Raw genomic sequence first — 19048 nt, 5'->3', positions numbered from 1 at the left:
TTATCTTGAGATGCTTGATGTTTTTCTTCTATGAATCACTGTACAGGAAAGAGGCCTACTTCAGACAGTATACTCTATCTTCTAAGTTAAAAGGGAAAACAATAATTTTGGCTTTGCCATAATATACACAATTCTGCAGCTACCTCATTCTTTGGGTCAAGAATTTCTCAGAGTATTTCCTAGGATAACCTGCAGTGCAGTAATTCCCCCTCATACATTAGCCAGCACAATTGTCTGATGCGTTTTACACAGTTCGGAGTCCAACTCAGTCACTGCTCCCTCCAATTTTCCCTCACAACACACGCAATTGCCTGACTAGGTCCTTCTCGTTCACTGACACTCCACTTTCCACAGCAGCACATGCCAAGCATACAAAGGCCAGGAAATGCAGAGGAATTAACCATTTTTGGAATTCGATTGCTTCAAAGCCATTTCACACGCTCAAGTCACTTTAAGTCATTCAGAATATGACGTGATGTAAGGAATTTACCTTTTAATCTCCAGATTTCTTGTTACCTGGAATTCATATTATGAATATGGGAAATTCTTAGCTGAAGTAGTCTTAGTCATTTTCTTCATCAAACAAAGCAGCTATGGGAAAGTCTCAGCTGCAGTACAGTGATTTCATTCCTAAGGCAAACTTGATTGAGGGTCATCCCCACACACCTTTCTCCAGTGACAAGGAGAGGTGGAGCGGAAAGGAGACAGCAGGTCCCCACTCCTCCAGCCTGCCGTCCTCTCTGCTCTCTTCCCCCACAGAGCCCAGCACTTCCAAGGCTGGGCAGGACGGGCTAACGAGAATTCACGTTATTCCCCTTTCGTGAACCCAGTGTCCTGTGTGCTGTGTATTGGAACCAGCGGGCAGGCAGAGAAGGTCTCATTAAGTTAATTGGGTTAATTAAGCGAAGGATGCTTTCACCAGCGCCTCAGGCCAGCCGGAGGCAGTGGCGCCCGGGCGCACCTCTCCCCTAGGGCCCCGCCAGGTGCCGGCGGCGGGACGCGCCCCGCTGCGCCGGTGCGGGCGGCCGGCCCCGGGGCCAGACGGCAGGGCCGGGACGCCGAGCGGGCGGCGGGACGGGCGGGAGCGGCTGCCAGGCGGGGTTCACGGCCGGCTGGGGGAGCGAGGGCCCCGGCGGCCCCGCCGCGGCTCCCGCTGCCGGCGGGGAAGGCGACGGGAGCCGGCCTTTAGGCGCGCGGGGCCGCGGCCGGGCGGGACGCTCCGAGGGGCCAGCGCCCCCTCGCGGCGCGGCCGGGCGGGAGCGGCTCCCGGTCCGCCCGCTCCCCCGGCCCGCGGGGCGCTCCCGCCCCCGCCCGCCGGCCCCTGCGGAAAGTTGTCCTGGCCCCGGAGCCACCCGGCTCCCGCCTCCCGCTTCCTGCCCCGCCGCCGCCGATTGGCCCGCCGTGCGCCCAGGAATGCGAGCCATCCCTTTATAGCCGCGCTCGGCGAGCGGCGCCCGCAGAGTCCCGGCAGCGCCGCCACAGCTGCCCGCCGCCGCTCGCCCTCCCGCGCCGGGACAGTCGGGGCCCCCGCGGATATTGGTCGCCGGTAGCCAGAGGCCGGCGCTGACCGTCCGGATCGCTCTTCCCGCAGGTGAGTGCTGAAGCGGCTCCCGCCGCGCTCGCTGTCCCGTCCGAGGGCGGCCGGGGACACCTGCCCCGTCCCCGCTGCGCAGCCTCCCTGCCTGCGGGAGCCGCGCTGGCGCCGGTCGGGGCTGCGACAGCAGCCCGGTGACCTTCCTCGTGTGTGTCCCCAGGCTGTTCCGGAGACAGACCTTTGCCATGAGGCCAGCCACTGCTCTCTGCCTCCTTCTCCTCGTGCTCGGCAGCTCAGAGACCAAGCGCGCTGCAGGTAAGGCCAACTCTGTGCTGGTACCCGGGGCAGTCGGGAAGGGGGGAATAAAAAAAAAAAAACCTTGGTGCCTGCGTAGACAGATGAAGCTGTGTTCAGTAGTAAGGAGCTCCAAAGGACTCAATGAACAAAAACGTTTTAACCTGAGCATCAGCTACTTGGAAACAGGAAACTTCTCTGTGGTGTGGAATTTGTGTAACCTTCAGAAACAGGAACGCAGAGTTTCCAGAGCTTGAGTGTGCAGCTTGTCTACCTCTGCGCTGAGCAGAGGAAAGGAGGAACGTTACAGGAACTTGCTGAAGAAGGAATGGGGTAGTAGGCTGCCGTCTTGCTGCCATAGAGAAGCTGCTACTGTGTTGCTGTCCCTCAGCTGGATAATGCAAACTCACTTTGCTATGTCCTAGCATAGGAATATTGCAGTCTAGGCTTTGCTGTCTATTTCTGTACTGCTAGAGTGTAATGGGGTGCCAGAATGGCTGCTACCTTTGTGTGTCAGTCAGCGGGTACCTGGCACTCCTGTGCTGACTGGCTTCTGTACAAGAATGCACATGTACAGCTCCTGGTGGGACTGCTGCACCATCAGAGCTACTGTCTGTGCTCTGATGTGAGGCACTGTGCCTTGCACGATGTGCACCAGGAGCCAAAATGTTGAGCAATTCTGGGAGATTTGCACCTACTCAGCCTGTGGTCCTTTTCTCATGATGCTTGTCCTGATCTCTCTCTGCAGAGTCCAGGAATGATGATAACAGTGTCTTCGATCTCTTTGAACTCACTGGCTTCATGCGGAAGGGAGCCGGGCGCCGGGCCCCCGGGGTGTACCTGGTGAAGGGACCGGAATCCTCCAGCCCTGCTTACCGCATTGAAGATGCCAGTCGCATCCCTGCTGTCCCTGACTCGAAGTTCCAAGATTTACTAGATGCCATCCATGCTGAGAAGGGCTTCATTCTCCTGGCCACTCTCCGGCAAGCCAAGAAAAGCAGAGGCACACTGCTCTCTGTGGAACAGAAAGATGGCTCTGGTCATGTCTTCAGTCTAGTATCGAATGGCAAGGCAGGCTCCCTGGACCTGAGCCTTTCTGTTGATGGCAAACAGCAGTTAGTGTCAGTAGAGGATGTCTTGCTAGCTACAGGACACTGGAAGAATATCACCCTGTTTGTGCAGGAGGACCGAGCTCAGCTCTATGTGGGGTGTGAGAAAATGGAGAATGCTGAACTGGACATCCCTATCCAGAGCATCTTCACTAGGGACCTGGCCAGCAGTGCCAGGCTCCGTATTGCCAAAGGGGGAGTCAATGACAACTTCCAGGTAAGATTCGTACTTCTGTTTTTACCTAGAATTTTCAGTCATCTGTTTTGAAGGTGCATTAGGCTACTCAACCTAAATAGCGACAAAGACCTCTAAATCTACTAAACTTTGTTAATGGAGTTTAGTTTGAAGGGTAAAGCATTAGATTTGCAGAGATGGAACTTTCTGCAGGAATAAGAAGGCACTGAAGCTTCCAGACAGGTAGTTGCAGCTTCATTGCTCAGCTGCTTATATGAGATTCAGAAATCCATGGGTTTTTTCCTTCCTGTCTGGAGAGTCGCCAAGTCCTTATGCTCAAGGAAAGACTGTTAGGAAGCATGGCTGGTTTTCGTTAAGGAGAATAGAGCAATGTGTTTCACTTTTCCATCTGTCTGTCATGAAATTGCTCTGTAAGATCTTGCATGACCTTCAGTTTCTCCATTCAGGTGGTACTTCTTTGCCTTGCAGTTGCTGCAAGTAGATGTAATTCTTCCTCTGTCCACAGGGTCTGCTGCAGAATGTGCGGTTTGTGTTTGGAACAACTCTGGAAACTATCCTGAGGAACAAAGGCTGCTCCAGCTGTAAGTTTAAAATCTTCTGAATCCAATGACCTATTAAAAATAAGATTTCTCATTACTTTAGAAAGACAAGTTGAAACAGAACTCAGAAGTATGCTGACACGCAAATCCGCATTGCATAAGAAATAAGATTATATTTCTGCAGGCACCCTGATGAATCTCGTGGCAGCTGTGTAGCAGGTGTTAGCCTGGAATGATAAATGCAAGTGGTATAAAATGCATTTACTTCATGTCTGGTTTTTTCTCTTAGCCACTAGTGCAATCATTACTTTGGACAACCCCATCAATGGTTCCAGCCCAGCTATCCGCACTAATTACATCGGTCATAAAACAAAAGACATCCAAGCAGTCTGTGGATTTTCCTGTGATGAGCTGACAAATATGTTTGTGGAAATGCAAGGGCTACGATCCATGGTGACAACACTTCAAGACAGAGTTCGCAAAGTGGTGAGTGATGGTTAACTTCATGGTACCTTTCATTAACTAGCACTAGCACAATTATAACCTGTGAGAGCCTTTTGAGAGCCTGTGTAAACAGCAAAAAATTTAGACTTTGATGAAAAAGGGTGTTTCTGGATTAAATTCTAAATACCTTCTTTTTGCTTCTTACCCCCAAGACTGAAGAAAATGAGATCATTGCCAAAGTTGTCCAGATCACTCCTGGAGCATGCATTCATAATGGAGTCTTGCACAAAAATAAAGAGGAGTGGACTATTGACAGCTGCACTGAATGTACTTGCCAGGTAAGATTCCTCACATTCACAAATCATCTGAATATAAACTCATCAGTTGGAATGAACAGATATTTCTAAATGGCATTGTTTGTTAGAGTGAATCATGCAGAGAACTGGGCATACTAAAGAAGCCATAGAATTACTCAGTTTATTTCATTTGACTAGATCTCTGCTATAAGAGCAGCTTCCATACTTTGTGTCAACTGCAGTATTCTAGAAGATTATATGAAACATCACTCAGATATAGCTATTAACACTTTTAGTTCCTTAATTTGGGGAATGCCTGTATTTTTTACATAAGTCCATCACTAAACTAAAAGTCAGCATCAACAGAACAAACGTACAGTACTGTCAGCTTTGCTAGATCTACCTTCTGTCCTCACTGAACCTCCTGGTGACTTAGTAGAAAAAGACATTCTAGTACTCAGTAAAGGCACTTAACCTTGTTGTGTTTTTCTTTATCTAAAAAATGCTTCTAAGTGTGTCCTGTTAGTTTTTTAAAGATTATATGGAACAGCAATCCCTTTTGGAACTCAGTTTAGCTGTTTAAATCCCAGAATCACCTGGCAATATACTTAAGCTTTGTGTTTCACTTCTGCTGAATGTTGCAAATAAACACAAAATGTACAGTTTCAAGGTTTCTTTAAAGCATTTGCTTCTTCCATTTAAGTATACCTTACCAAAAGCATTTTGGAGTACCAGTCTACCAAAGACTGGCTAGCTAGCATGCCACTCTTTAAAATTGAGTATTTGTGTATATGCAATACAAAGCAACTCAAATTCTGCATCTGCTTCTTCAGCTGTCTTGTGGTCAGCAAATGATACTGTTACTTTTGCATTTGCCTTGTTCCTACCAAGCTTTTTACTCAATGTTAGCTGTAATTGCCTTAATCTAATCATTTGCTTGGGGAGATCAAAATAGTAATCATGAGAGCATTCTTCTGACCAAGCCACTGTCTTCAAGAAACAAAACTGCAGACTGCACTTTAGCTCTTACTGAGATTGGAGGTGGGTGTTCTTACCCTGCCTGTTTGGCTTACAGATCAAAAACCTCTAAGTATAAATTATAGATTGTACAGCGCTTGAGCAGAGTCCACTCTTTCTATCTTTACCATATAATCAGCTTAAATTCATATTAACTGAAAAGAAAGTTTTCTTCTCATTCTTGTTTCATTTCTTTGAAATCTGACTTTGTACTTTGGGTATCATATAATAGGCATTTACTCAAGCCAGCATCTGCTGGCTACTACTGATGAACTTCTGCACAATCAAAATATTTCTGCTTTTGACTAGGAAATAATGGGTGAGAATGAAAACAAGATGAAGTTTGATTGAAAATACCTGGGACTACCCCTTGGGTTGAATTAGCTCTAAATACAAGGGTCTCTGCTTTAGATATGCTACTGAGTCTTAAAGTTCTGCTGAAAAGTTCTCTATTATTTACCAGGACTCCAAGCATTGTTTATATTCCACTTGGTAACTATAATTCTCACAACTCTTTCTAGAACTCTGCTACTATATGCCGGAAAGTCTCCTGTCCTCTCATGCCTTGTTCCAATGCCACTGTGCCTGATGGAGAGTGCTGCCCTCGGTGCTGGCGTAAGTACTTAATACTTTCACAGTTCTGTAGCAGTTGGCCACATCTAACTAGACACATGCTGCTCCCCAGTAGTGAATAGTCAAGGGTAACCTTGTACTTCTGAAGTAGGTTAATTTGATGTGTCTTTGAGGCTATTTGCATATGTGATACATGTTCAGATATTTTCTGCAATATGCAACATATTGAAATGTTTGAGTCCATGGCCTTTATCTCATATAAAGAGGGAAGATGCATATGGCTTCTGAGAGCAGTTGTGTTCTTTTTTTGTGGAGAGGAGGGTGGGAGGAAAGATATGGAAAAGCATGATCCTGGAGTCTTATTCATAGCTGTATCCCTCTGCAGCTAGCGACTATGCAGATGATGGGTGGTCTCCTTGGTCTGAGTGGACCTCATGTTCTGTGACCTGTGGTAATGGGATTCAGCAGAGAGGCCGTTCCTGTGACAGCCTCAATAACCGCTGTGAAGGCTCCTCTGTACAGACTCGGACTTGCCACCTTCAGGAGTGCGATAAGAGATGTAAGTACTTCATTGACTTATGTTGGTAGTAAAACAGAGGCTGCTTTTATTGGCTGAATGTTAAAAGCAAAGATAACCATGTAGCTCTGTCACTGGCATGGATCCTTGGCTTTTAGCTTTAAGGACTTGTATTAACAAGGTAGAGGGGAGCAGATAGTTAATGCAGTAAACAGGCATGTTTGGGCACTGCTCCCAGGACAAAATGTGATGCCAGTTTAGGTGTGAAATTTCCCCAGTTGCAAAACTTGATCTGTGACAGTCAGGAGGCTATCCATTACAGGTGGAGTCTTTGGTGGAGTCCTGGTACTGGCTATGTCCTAGGTGCTGTACCACTGAAGTCTTCAGAAACTATGAATAACAAAAATCTCTCTTGTAGTTAAACAGGATGGTGGCTGGAGTCACTGGTCACCATGGTCATCGTGTTCTGTCACCTGTGGTACGGGCATCATCACTAGAATTCGTCTTTGCAACTCTCCAGTACCACAGCTGAACGGCAAGCCTTGTGAGGGTGAAGCAAGAGAAAACAAAGCCTGCCAGAAAGATCCTTGCCCAAGTAAGTGTGTCCTGTAATTGAACAGGTAATTCCCAAGTAATTGGTAGCTTAAGAAGTGAACGTCCTGAGTAGTTACTGAATAAGCTTGTTCTAGTAGTCTTCTCTCTTTAAATTTAGAGGTGGGGTATGTAAAACCTCACAGGTTAGTTTCAGGTGAAACTATTTTTGTGCCTCTTCCATAGAGTCCGTTAATTCTGTCACTTGTGTCAGAACAATGTCTGAACTGCTCTCACTACAAAAGTAAAGCCCTTAGTCAGGTAGAAACTAGTTGTAGCACTGAATTTAAAGCTATATACGCGTTTTCTTACTTCTCTCTTTAGTTAATGGCAACTGGGGACCATGGTCTCCATGGGATGCATGCACAGTGACATGTGGAGGAGGACTTCAGAAACGAAGCCGTCTCTGCAATAATCCTGAGCCTCAGTATGGTGGGAAGACTTGTGTAGGTGAAGCTAAAGGGACTCAGGTCTGCAACAAACAGGACTGTCCAATTGGTGAGTGCCCATTTGCCCATAAACATCTGAAGGCTGTTGATAATCTTGAAAATACCAATGTAAAGTCTGCAAACATAAAGCGCTAGAATTTGAAACCAGGATATCAGCCAAACACAGGACTGTAGCAGAATGGCAAAGCATCCTTTATCATAACTTCTCCTCGCTTGTTTCACAGATGGGTGTTTGTCTAATCCCTGCTTTGCGGGGGCTACGTGCACCAGTGCCCCTGATGGTTCCTGGAAGTGTGGTGCCTGTCCCGCTGGCTACCATGGTGATGGTATTCACTGCCAAGATATTGATGAGGTAAGAAGACTGTAGTTTGCTCCTTGACAGGGGATGAAAGAAAACGAAAGGGAGAATAAAATCACTATTTTATAATGCTAACTGTTGTTCTCATTTATCTCAAACTCGTATTTCAGTGCAAAGAGGTTCCTGATGCCTGCTTTGTCTTCAATGGAGTGCACAGGTGTGAGAATACTGAACCTGGGTACAACTGTCTGCCTTGTCCACCACGTTTCACTGGGACACAACCATTTGGCCGCAGTGTTGAGGATGCCATGACTAACAAACAGGTATTGTTAACATGAGAATTGTTCTGACTTACAAAATGTCGAAGTTTCTAAAAAAACAAAAAACACCTGTGTGTTTTAGGCAAAAAAGACTTGGAGCATTTAATAAAAGCCCATGTTCTGTGATTCAGAACAGAAGAAGCATTAACCAGTTTCTTTTGAAGATCAAAATGAGTTTTAAATATCATTTTCCTCCTCAGCCATGCAGGGTTCAGAGGTTACACATAATTTTAGGAGTAATTCAGGAGTAAATCACGTATTCACTCATGATGCAACAGTATATGCCTCAGATATGTTAGTGCTTGGTTCCATTTGATATACATAAGGTTTGAACAAGAAAATTAGTGCTAAGACTGGTACTGGAGTTGAGGACCAGAAGAAAGCTGTGTATGAGGCTTTTCTTTTCCTGATTGATTAGGGTGTATTTGAATCTCTGGGGGAAAAGTGAGGGATAAAACAATGTTTTCAATGGGTTTAATTTCTGTGTTGTTTTCTAGGTCTGCAAGCCACGTAATCCATGCACAGATGGAACACATGACTGCAACAAGAATGCCAAGTGCAATTACCTTGGCCACTTTAGTGACCCCATGTATCGCTGTGAATGTAAACCAGGCTATGCTGGCAATGGCATAATCTGTGGAGAAGATACTGACTTGGATGGATGGCCAAATGAGAACCTGGTTTGTGTTGCTAATGCTACTTACCACTGTAAAAAAGTAAGTTTATCCTCTTTTACCATCTGTCATTATAACAGCCTAAGCTATTAAGCTATTCTCTCTGCAAACAGCCTTCTTGGGATAGAGGAGGTGTAGGGATACCAGTGTTAAGGCATTTCTAGGAGACTTCTTGCTGTTGCTGTTTTGCTTTTCATATTCTTGTGATTTGGAAAAAAATGAAGTCTGATTGTAGTAAATGTTCTAGGAGGATTCTAGGAGGTTTAGCCCATATCTATGTCAACTTTGTTCTGGTAGCCATCTCCAAGGGAAAAATAAGCAGGGTATCATTCTCAAAAGCAACCCAATCTTTATTTTAAAAATTATTGAACTGTGGCTTTCTAAGACTTATCACTGCTTATGGCTAGCTTAAATGGAGAGAACTACAGTAAGGTTACTCCTACCTGATTGAGGTGTTATGATTTTGCCTAATGATTAATGATTTTACCTGCTCAAACCCATATTGTAGTAATACCAGGAGTGAACATCTTTGTGTATGTCTTTCTTTGTAGGATAACTGCCCTAATCTGCCGAACTCAGGGCAGGAAGACTATGATAAGGATGGGATTGGTGATGCCTGTGACAGTGATGATGATGACGATGGCATTCCTGATGACCGGGTAAGGAAACAGAAAAGAACAGCCTATGAGAATGTGGCTTTCCCATTCCCCTTCCCAAAGCTGGGGTCTAGCTTCTAACCTTAATCTTAAGAAAGGACCATAGGAAATTGCTGGCACTGACAGCTATCCTAGAAACCTTAGATATGCATAACTATGCAGACAAACTTTCTGCAGCTGTTTGAGTTTTGGAAGTGATGTTTTGTTTTTCATTCAGCCATTCATACACACATGCTAGCAACGGGCTGTTTTGAGATAGCAGCATCTGAGTTTTAACTGTTTCCCTGCCTTTCATTTCTTCTTTCATATAGTAGTACAAGCATAAGCAGAATCTGGTTAAAGCTTTAATTCGACTCTTTTTAAAACTTGACTCTTCTCACTTTTGCAGGACAACTGTCCATTCATCTACAACCCACAGCAGTATGACTATGACAGGGATGATGTTGGTGACCGCTGTGACAACTGTCCCTACAATCACAACCCTGATCAAACTGACACTGACAACAATGGAGAGGGAGATGCATGTGCAATAGATATTGATGGAGATGGTAGGTGGCCTCTAACCACTCCTTTAGATGGTTTTGTAATCAGCCATTAATCAAATGAACCCAATGTAATCCTGATTTCCTACCAAAATTTCGTCCCTGAACACACAAAAGTTCCCTTGTAGTTTCAGGATGCGAAAGCTATTGAAGGAACAGTTAGGGCTAATGCAAATTCACTTTGAAATATATACATTTTGGCATAGTTCAGTTCTAGCTCCACTCTCACAAGGCAGTAGGAGCAGAAGTGTGTGGCAGAGCTAGTGATGAGTCCTGTTTCAAAACTTTCAAATGCTGCTCAAAATGCTTTTAAAAAGGTATCAAGAAGAGTGTGGTGGCTTTATACAGTCCTTTGCAGCATTTAGATGTCTGACTTCCATTCATTAACTTCTACAGGGGTGCTTAATGAAAGAGACAACTGTCAGTACGTCTACAATGTAGACCAGAGGGATACAGACTTGGATGGTGTTGGAGATCAGTGTGATAACTGTCCACTGGAACACAACCCTGACCAGGTAAGGGATTTGAATTATATAAGTAGAGGACTGGTGTGCCTAAAAACATAGCGTGTTGTGTGTTGTAGAAAATGTTTTAACAGGTTACACCTGAAATTTGACTTGTCACAAATCATTCTTATTACATTCCCAAATGGTGCCTCTATCAAATAACATGCCCTCAGAGTTTGAACAGCTGCTAGTTATTTTCTGAAAAGTAGCTACAGTGAAGATCTGTGAGACTACTGCATGTACTTATTGCCTAAACATTTCTTAGGTTTGTCAGCTGTGGTGATCCTGGTGAGAATATTAAAAACTTAGGAAGCATTGTGTAAAATGTGTGTAGTGGAACTACTCTCATCATAGCCTGTAGTGCTGTGTTCACTTAGACACAAAGTTGTTCTTTAAACTTTCTCCCTAAGCTTGAAGCCAACTGCATTTCAGAAGATAATTTTTCCAGGAGTAAGTAGAAGGCAGCACAAGTTGCTTTTCCCTAAGAAAAAAGGCATATTCTGACACTTAAAATTCACCTTCATAAAAATCCAGGGGAATCCAGAATCTCTGGATTCAAAGACTGAAGGCAGGAGTAGATAAAGCCTGTGACATCCTGTCAGTTAGAAGACTAAGTTTATTAGCTTCAGGAACATAACTGGAATGTTTGAAGGGTGAGAAAATCTGTTGCAAATCAGTGGAATGAGTGTACTGTGGCCATGTAGCCTAAAAGCAGTGTTACTTGAAGGATTTAAATAGATAATATAAAATGTCTTAGTCATTGTCACTTGCTTTACTACTTCCCCAATTGAGGGAGGCAATTGCCTGAAGATCCTTTGAAGCAGCTCCTTTCAGAAAGATCTTTCTCTTATGACTTTGAAATCTTAATATAAGACTCTAATGACTTTCCAAACACTATCCTAATCAAGTTCTAGAAGTGGAGATATTAGATTTCAAGTGCCAGAATTATTAGCTAATCCAACAGTGTATGGTATGCCTTCTGTCCACACCAGGGTCATCTGCCTGTTTCCACAAGACTACTAGGCTAAATGTGAGGAAACCTTAGGGATGATGGGATTGTTTTTCTTAGTTCAGAAGCTGATTATGCAAATAACTGGCTAAAATATTTGTGATCAGCAAGTTCACTAGTTAGTTAATGCAGTCTGACTACCATGGGAACAATTGTCTTGGCTGATGAATCAGAGCATGAAGAGCATTTATCATAGGGAAGATTAATCTGTGGTGTAGAAGATGTAACACCAAGCATAGGTAGACTGTTTTAATGTTACAGTCTCTACTGACTAGGTACAGAATAGTCCAACCCTGATTTGGCCCTTGAAACCACATTGCTGCCAGGGAAGGCAGGAGATAAAGTACCCTGTGTCCAGTATGGTAGACTTGTGACAGAAGAGGTGTGTTGCCAAGGCACAAGATCATCTGATAATCACACTGCTTTCTGATGCTGTGATTTCACATTAAAACCAGAACAAGATTAAAGTAGCATAAAACCAGTTAGCACAGGGAGTTTTAAGTGTATATTAATCCCCCCACTATATCCACTTTAGCTCTTGATAAAGTAAGCAGAAATCCCAATTAATTCTGTGTATTAAGACTTCTATTTCAGAGACTCCTATCTCAATCTTCTTTAAGTGACTTTTTAAAATGGTGTTTTTTTCTCCTCTGATAGGAAGACACGGATTCTGATCTCATAGGTGATCAGTGTGACAACAACCAGGACATAGATGAAGATGGCCATCAAAATAATCTTGATAACTGCCCCTATGTGCCCAATGCCAATCAAGCTGACCATGACAAGGATGGAAAAGGTGATGCCTGTGACCATGATGATGACAATGATGGTATCCCTGATGACAAAGATAACTGCAGATTGGTTGCCAACCCAGATCAAGCTGATTCTGATGGTAAGATAGCCAGTATCATTAATAACATTTTAAGAATATCTTCCAATAGTTCGATGCTATTTTTGCACACTATTTAATGTTGGACAAAACTAAGTAATAAAAAACCAGAATGTCTGTACCGGGGAAAAAAAAAAAAAAAAAACCCAGAATGTTGTTACAGTGGTTCTCAGGAGTAATGATCAATGTAAAAATGACCACATACTCAGCTGACTCCCAAGTCATTATGAGGCTGGAGTGAAAGTTAACATTTATACAGTAACTGCTATGGCTTCTGTCATGTGTCTGCCAGGTACCTGGGCAGTCAAAGAGCTGCAATTCAGACTTCAACTCCCAAGCTGTAGGGCTCAGAAGCTACCAGTGGTGGTAATAAAATGGCAAAATTACTTTTACCCTACAGGTGATGGACGTGGAGATGCTTGCAAAGATGACTTTGACCAAGACAGTGTGCCAGACATTGATGATATCTGCCCTGAAAATGTGGAAATTAGTGAGACTGATTTCCGAAAATTTCAGATGATTCCCCTGGATCCCAAAGGAACATCCCAAAATGATCCAAACTGGGTTGTTCGTCACCAGGGTAAAGAACTGGTTCAGACAGTCAATTGTGACCCTGGCCTTGCAGTCGGTAAGGGGAAAAATTTAACAGGCTCTGTTGTTTGGGGTGGTTTGATTGTTTGGTGGGGGTGGGAGGTCTGTTTATTGGGTTTTTCTACTTGGGGAGGGGAGAGGAAGACAACCTGAGTAACTATTAAGGAGTTGTTTAAGAATTGTAAAAAAGTAGCACCTAAAACTTTATTCTTTAATGTCCCCATAGGTTTTGATGAATTCAATGCTGTGGACTTCAGTGGTACCTTCTTTATCAATACAGAAAGGGATGATGATTATGCTGGCTTTGTGTTTGGTTACCAGTCTAGCAGTCGTTTCTATGTTGTCATGTGGAAGCAGATCACCCAGTCTTACTGGGACTCCACACCAACCAAAGCTCAAGGCTATTCAGGTCTCTCCATCAAAGTTGTGAATTCCACCACTGGTCCAGGAGAACACCTTCGTAATGCTCTGTGGCACACAGGAAACACTCCTGGCCAGGTAAGAGTGGCACTTACTACATGCTGAAGTACTCATAATGTGATAACATGAGTACTCCAGTGTAATAACATGCTCTTCTGCATAAGGCAGGCTGTTTTTCCAGCAAATTAGACACTTAGAGGGGGCCTGCACATGCTGATCATGTAGGCTTCTTGGCAAAGACCAGTAACTTTGTAATTTTTCCTAATCAAGCATAATATTGTATACAATTAAAAGGATTGCTTGCTGCAGACAAGCTTTTCAGCAGCACTGAATCAATTGTTTCTGGAATTGTGCTGTAGCTTCCAATTTACATGTTTAAAAAGTAAATTTTAATGCAGTTGATTTCTATTATTTGTATCTTTAGGCTCTTACAGAGCCTAATGACTGACTTGCAGCCCTTAAAAATAAGGCACCTTCATGTCAAAATAACTGGTATGTTATCTTTGGCCTTTGATTATAAAAAAATTTTCATATTTTATTTACTCCTATTATTAAAGGTGAGAACTTTGTGGCATGATCCTCGTCACATAGGGTGGAAAGACTTCACTGCATACAGATGGCGACTTAGCCATAGACCAAAGACCGGCTACATCAGGTGAGCACCATCCTTTTATCTGAAGTAAATATCACAGGAAAAGTGGATGTCTGTGAAGATGAACCTCACAGGACCTTGTCAAAGATGGCTGAGCTATTGTCTCTTTGTAGGGTTGTAATGTATGAAGGGAAGAAAATTATGGCTGACTCAGGACCAATCTACGATAAAACCTATGCTGGTGGCCGGCTAGGATTATTTGTCTTCTCTCAAGAAATGGTGTTCTTCTCAGACCTTAAATATGAATGCAGAGGTAAGATCCTATATAAATGAATTGGTTCAAGAAAGCTCAAGACATAAGAGCCAAGTGGGAAAGTTCACCTTCTTCCATGGTTCAGGTTCAAACAAGTTCTGCAGGCAGAAACAGGACACCTTGATAAACTCTACACAGTTAAAAATTTAAATATATAAAATCTAAGTATATATCTATTATGTTACTTCAGAGTATCAGACATCCATGTTGAGTTCCAGAAATTAAATACATCTTGAATCTTCTTTGAAGTGCTGACTAGAATGAATGAGCACATCTGATAAAATCTATGGTAGAAATGCAATAAATTGACTTTAGCAAATAAAAAGCTGATTCGCTTAAAAGTAAGCAAAGTTAGAAGGTTGTCAATATATTGCAGTCTTGAAGTTCAGTGGAGGTAAGTGCACACAACTAGTTCCAGCTGTCCTAGTCTTCTGAAATTGTCACTTCATTATGTAATGGTTACATAGATTAGATTATGAAGTCTAACTCAAGGAAGTTCCTAATTGAAAGTACTTTCACTTTTCTCTACAAATGTCTCTGGGCATTAATGACTTGGACATAATCATGCATAATACACAGAAATATTTAAATATATCTTTCCTTTTTTCACAGATTCATAATCACAAGACTGTTGGATCAGAGACTATTTAAAAATGCTGGTAATTGCACCTTTTGAAACGTTTAGCCTTACAAATCCTGGGACCATTATATTATTCCTTCCTTTCTTCTTTCTGCATAAATGTGGACTCGAAACACATGACCTGCCTCAAGAGAATGCTTTTGAAAGAATGAAAGTGAGAATATACTTGGTATCTGACCTCTGCTGAAGTGGAAGGAAACAAAAGTGTCTTGCAAATGAGAACTGTCGTCACTGAACAAGCACACTTCTTTCAGTAGGAAAGACTTTTTTTTTGCTGTTTATCACAGTGCAGTCGCACTGCCTCTCTAACTGGAGGTCCCATGGAGTAGCATTTTGTTAAAAGAACATCTTTGGATGTGCCGTGGACTACTTAAACTGAAGACCTGTCATTGTGTGGGGAAGAGGGTGTTTGGGTGGGAAGGGGAACCCTAAGTCTTTCTTTTTCTTTATGGGGTAGAGAATTTTTTTAAGAAAGGCTGTGCTAATTTGGTTTACATCCATTTAACTTGGACAAATTATCATTTTCTATGTCATGTTTTTCAGATTAAAAACGTAGCCTTACTCTATTTGTGGTGAGTTAGATCAGCTGCTGTACTACGTAGAACAAAACAGATATCCTAAAACTAATTTCTGTCATGGGAGGGGAGGAAAGAGGATAAAAACTGGTACACTGGATCACACCAGCTTTGGTAGAACTGGGATTAATGATTAGATTGTTTTTTCCTCATTTAGATGCAGATCTTGCTTACCTTCAAAAATGTTCTTTCAGATATGGTGTCAGAAAGCACCACCATCTCAGCTAGCAGTGTGCTGTCCTTCAGGAAAATAGCACATGCTTCACTTTCTATGGTTAAAGAGGCACAAAAATAATGTAATGAAAACATTCCTTTTCTACATGCCATAGATATTTTAAACCCCTCGTTTCTTTAGAGGGGAGGAAAAGGGGCCTGTAGATAAAATTGTAAAATATTTATTTTTGCCTATTCTTGATGTTATAATGTCTGAGAGATTATTGATTAAAACAACAAGAAATGCGTCAAGACTATCCACCTAATCATTGTTACAAGTCTTTATGACTGTAAGATTGTAAATACAGATTATTTATTATCTCTGTTCTATACTGAAACTAGAGAGGGTTTAGTTGAGAAAAAAGATCTTGTCTGGAGCAGATAATGGTGATGTATTTGTTACAAAGAGCAGTTTTCCCTTAAAGGCTTTGAGGCACAAGGAAAAGTGAGGGTGTGGGCAATGGGATGTTTGTTTTTCTCAGTCTGAGCTCAACGTTGGCTTTTCCTTTCTTTGTGCAAGGCAGTTGGTAGCCTGGCAGGCAACTGTTCTGCTAAAATTCCAGTCCCTTTAGATGGTAGCAGTTTCTGTCCCATCCACAGTGCTAGAGGTGAGGGAAAGCCATTCACCCTCTTAGTGTTCTCTAGTGCTGGGAAATGTCTGTGATGCTTTACCACTGGTCAGTGAGCCTAACCCAGGGTAGCTGCCCTGAGGAGACTGCAGCAGGACAGCCCTCAAGAACCATTTAACAGGCTCTTTGGGCCAATGCATGCTCAGTCTGTAACTAGTGATGTGCACCGACAAAAGAAGGAATTCATCACAGACTAGACAATTTCAGGAGCTCCTTGCAAAAGAGGGAGAGGCCTTAATGTACATTAAAAGACTGTTCTCCCCAACAGAAGGGGCAGCATCCTTATACCTATAGTATTTCCTTGACTTTTCAAAAAACAAAAAGAAATGAACACGGTGTAAGTTTTACGTACAAATATTACCTCATTGTTGTGTGACTGAGAAAAACCTTTGGAGCAAGCAGAATTCAAATGTCTAACAAACTTTAAAGCTACTGTAGTACTAAAAAGTTAATGCTGTACATAGTCAAAATTTCTTTGCAGAAAATGTATTCCCAGAAAGGAAATGGCATTGGAAAAAAAAAGGTCAAATACAATTTCTAATGTTGTATTATATTTTTTCCTGTCATCTTGTATACCATTGCTTGTATTTTTATAAATTATTTTTCTCATTGCCATTGTAATAGTTAATCACATAATTGTGTAGATAGGCTATTTAAATAATTTATCATGAAATGCTACCTGTAGAGTTAGTATTTCTATTTTTATATAAGTTTGCACACTGAAGATTTTTTTGCTTCCATCCTCCCGATGTTTTTGCTAGCATAATTTTCTAAGAACATGCTTTTTTTGTAAACATTTTTAACCATTTTTCCATTCTAAAGTTGTGTAAGTTGTACAATAAAGCTTCTTACATACAAAGAACAATAAACCACCAAGGACATTTATATTTATACCTTTGTGCTCTGGTTTTGTTAATGTTTTGTAATACATTTCTGGCTCACTGATGGGTTATTTGTGTCAAATTTGGCTTTGATGCAAGATTTTCTCTGCACTCTACATTACAGCTGTGCTGAGGGGGAGCACCTGAGCTGTTACCCTACATGTAACTGCTGGCCCACCTGAAGGCACAGCAGAAAACAGTCTTTGAGTGACTTTAATCATGCCCAACCAGGCCTGCCCCCTTTCACATGGAAATTTGCAGGGGCTGGTGCATTAGACTCTCAAGACTGAAACTGCTAGTGTGATCAAAGAACTGATGCCAGGGCATTCAATCAATTTCTAGAATATAAGACTGTTGCTTAAACTAAGAAGTCAAGACTGGTTCTTTGATCTCTACTTAAACAGCAGTTTCTCTTATGCACCCCTTAGCAAAGGCATGTGCTGTAATAGGACTGCTAGAAACCCACATGAGAAGTGTAGTTAAGGGATCCTGCAGGTGTAGAAAATTAATCTTTACATCTTCTTTTCCTGAGGATGAACACTCCTGTTCTACATCTCTACACTCTTGAGGGCAGTCCTGTATATTGATTTTTTTCCTACTGAGAACATGGAAAGCAAACAAAGAACTCCTGGCCTGTTTAGGGGAACAGGAATTCCTGCCCTCATCAGTTACAGGATTGTCTGCTTGACTTCTCTGGAATGAGATGGGGTAGTGGGAGTGCACTGTCAGTATAACCCATCTGATCTCACCTGGGCCTGCAGTACCGTATGTCCTGCGGGTTTGGTCTCATTTCTTCTGGCCTCCGAAGGACACTGAGAAGACTTGAGAACTACAAAAAACAAGGACAGTTCCAACCTGGAAGAATCTTTTCATTTACTTGCAGGAAGAACGAGCCACCTTAAAGCCAACCAGTTTTCTGAGCATATTTCTATATCTGGACATATCTATATATGGATATATGTAGGTCTAACCAAATATTTGAAACAGAGAACTGCTGCTGCTGTGGGGAAGACAGCCTTGACAGCCCATTCCAATGATCTTGTCTGAACCATGCCAAATTTTCATGTTAATTTATTGCATGCATTTACATAGCTTTTCTTATCAGAATAAAAAAGGCAAGCCATATGCTTTGTGTTAAACCACTGCTTAGGTCCACCCACTTTTTGCTTCGTGAGTGTCAATACAGTAGGACACAAGAAGGAGCTATAGTTGAGGTAAGTTAGGCCTTCACTTGTCCAAAGAAACAACTACTAAAAACTAAACAGGAAGAACATGGAAGATGGCCACTCTTCACAGGGCAGAGAAGCCTGTGGGAAATTTGCTGTTCCCAACTCCCCTGGAGAGTCATCAGTGGAGTACGTAGGTGTACCAACCAATGCATGCCACTTCTAGAATTACTTGGTATTGGCCAATTATTTTTCCTTAAGAAATCTTTTAATTTCATGCTTTTGTAGAGAACACAAAGTTTTCCTTCCACAATAAGGTCTTCTCAGAGGCCATGCAAATGCAGCACCTTAAGTTTTAAAGTGCTCATCTGCCTCAAACCTATATTCAACAGGTGTAGTAGTTTATCCAGTAGGTATTCATAAGCTGTGGAGATAAAGACTGAGATAAGTGTAGAAAGATCTGCATCTTAACGACAATAGTGCATTTTTTACTGATACTGGCATGATTTTTGCAGGGAAGTCCACAGTAATTGGTAGATTTTCAACATAAATTAATTTTGAAAAGGACTAATGCG

General features: G+C 42.5%; 1 protein-coding gene across 1 annotated transcript; it reads left to right on the top strand.

The window, feature by feature from the left end:
- The first annotated feature begins 1526 nt into the window (after window positions 1-1526).
- THBS1 (thrombospondin 1) lies at window positions 1527-17317 on the top strand. Its single transcript, XM_066321415.1, has 22 exons — window positions 1527-1591; window positions 1755-1849; window positions 2577-3154; window positions 3639-3714; window positions 3962-4158; window positions 4329-4454; window positions 5951-6044; window positions 6388-6561; window positions 6938-7114; window positions 7435-7608; window positions 7784-7911; window positions 8028-8180; window positions 8675-8893; window positions 9403-9510; window positions 9896-10055; window positions 10446-10564; window positions 12222-12456; window positions 12854-13081; window positions 13271-13542; window positions 14022-14119; window positions 14230-14369; window positions 14982-17317. The coding sequence occupies exons 2-22, from the start codon at window positions 1780-1782 to the stop codon at window positions 14987-14989; spliced, it is 3534 nt and encodes a 1177-aa protein (XP_066177512.1). The 5' UTR covers window positions 1527-1591; window positions 1755-1779; the 3' UTR covers window positions 14990-17317.
- Window positions 17318-19048: the final 1731 nt, after the last annotated feature.

Source organism: Sylvia atricapilla, chromosome 6 (assembly GCF_009819655.1).
Source record: "Sylvia atricapilla isolate bSylAtr1 chromosome 6, bSylAtr1.pri, whole genome shotgun sequence".
In the NCBI taxonomy this organism is placed as follows: Eukaryota; Metazoa; Chordata; class Aves; order Passeriformes; family Sylviidae; genus Sylvia; species Sylvia atricapilla.
This window is presented reverse-complemented; position numbering and strand designations above follow the sequence as displayed.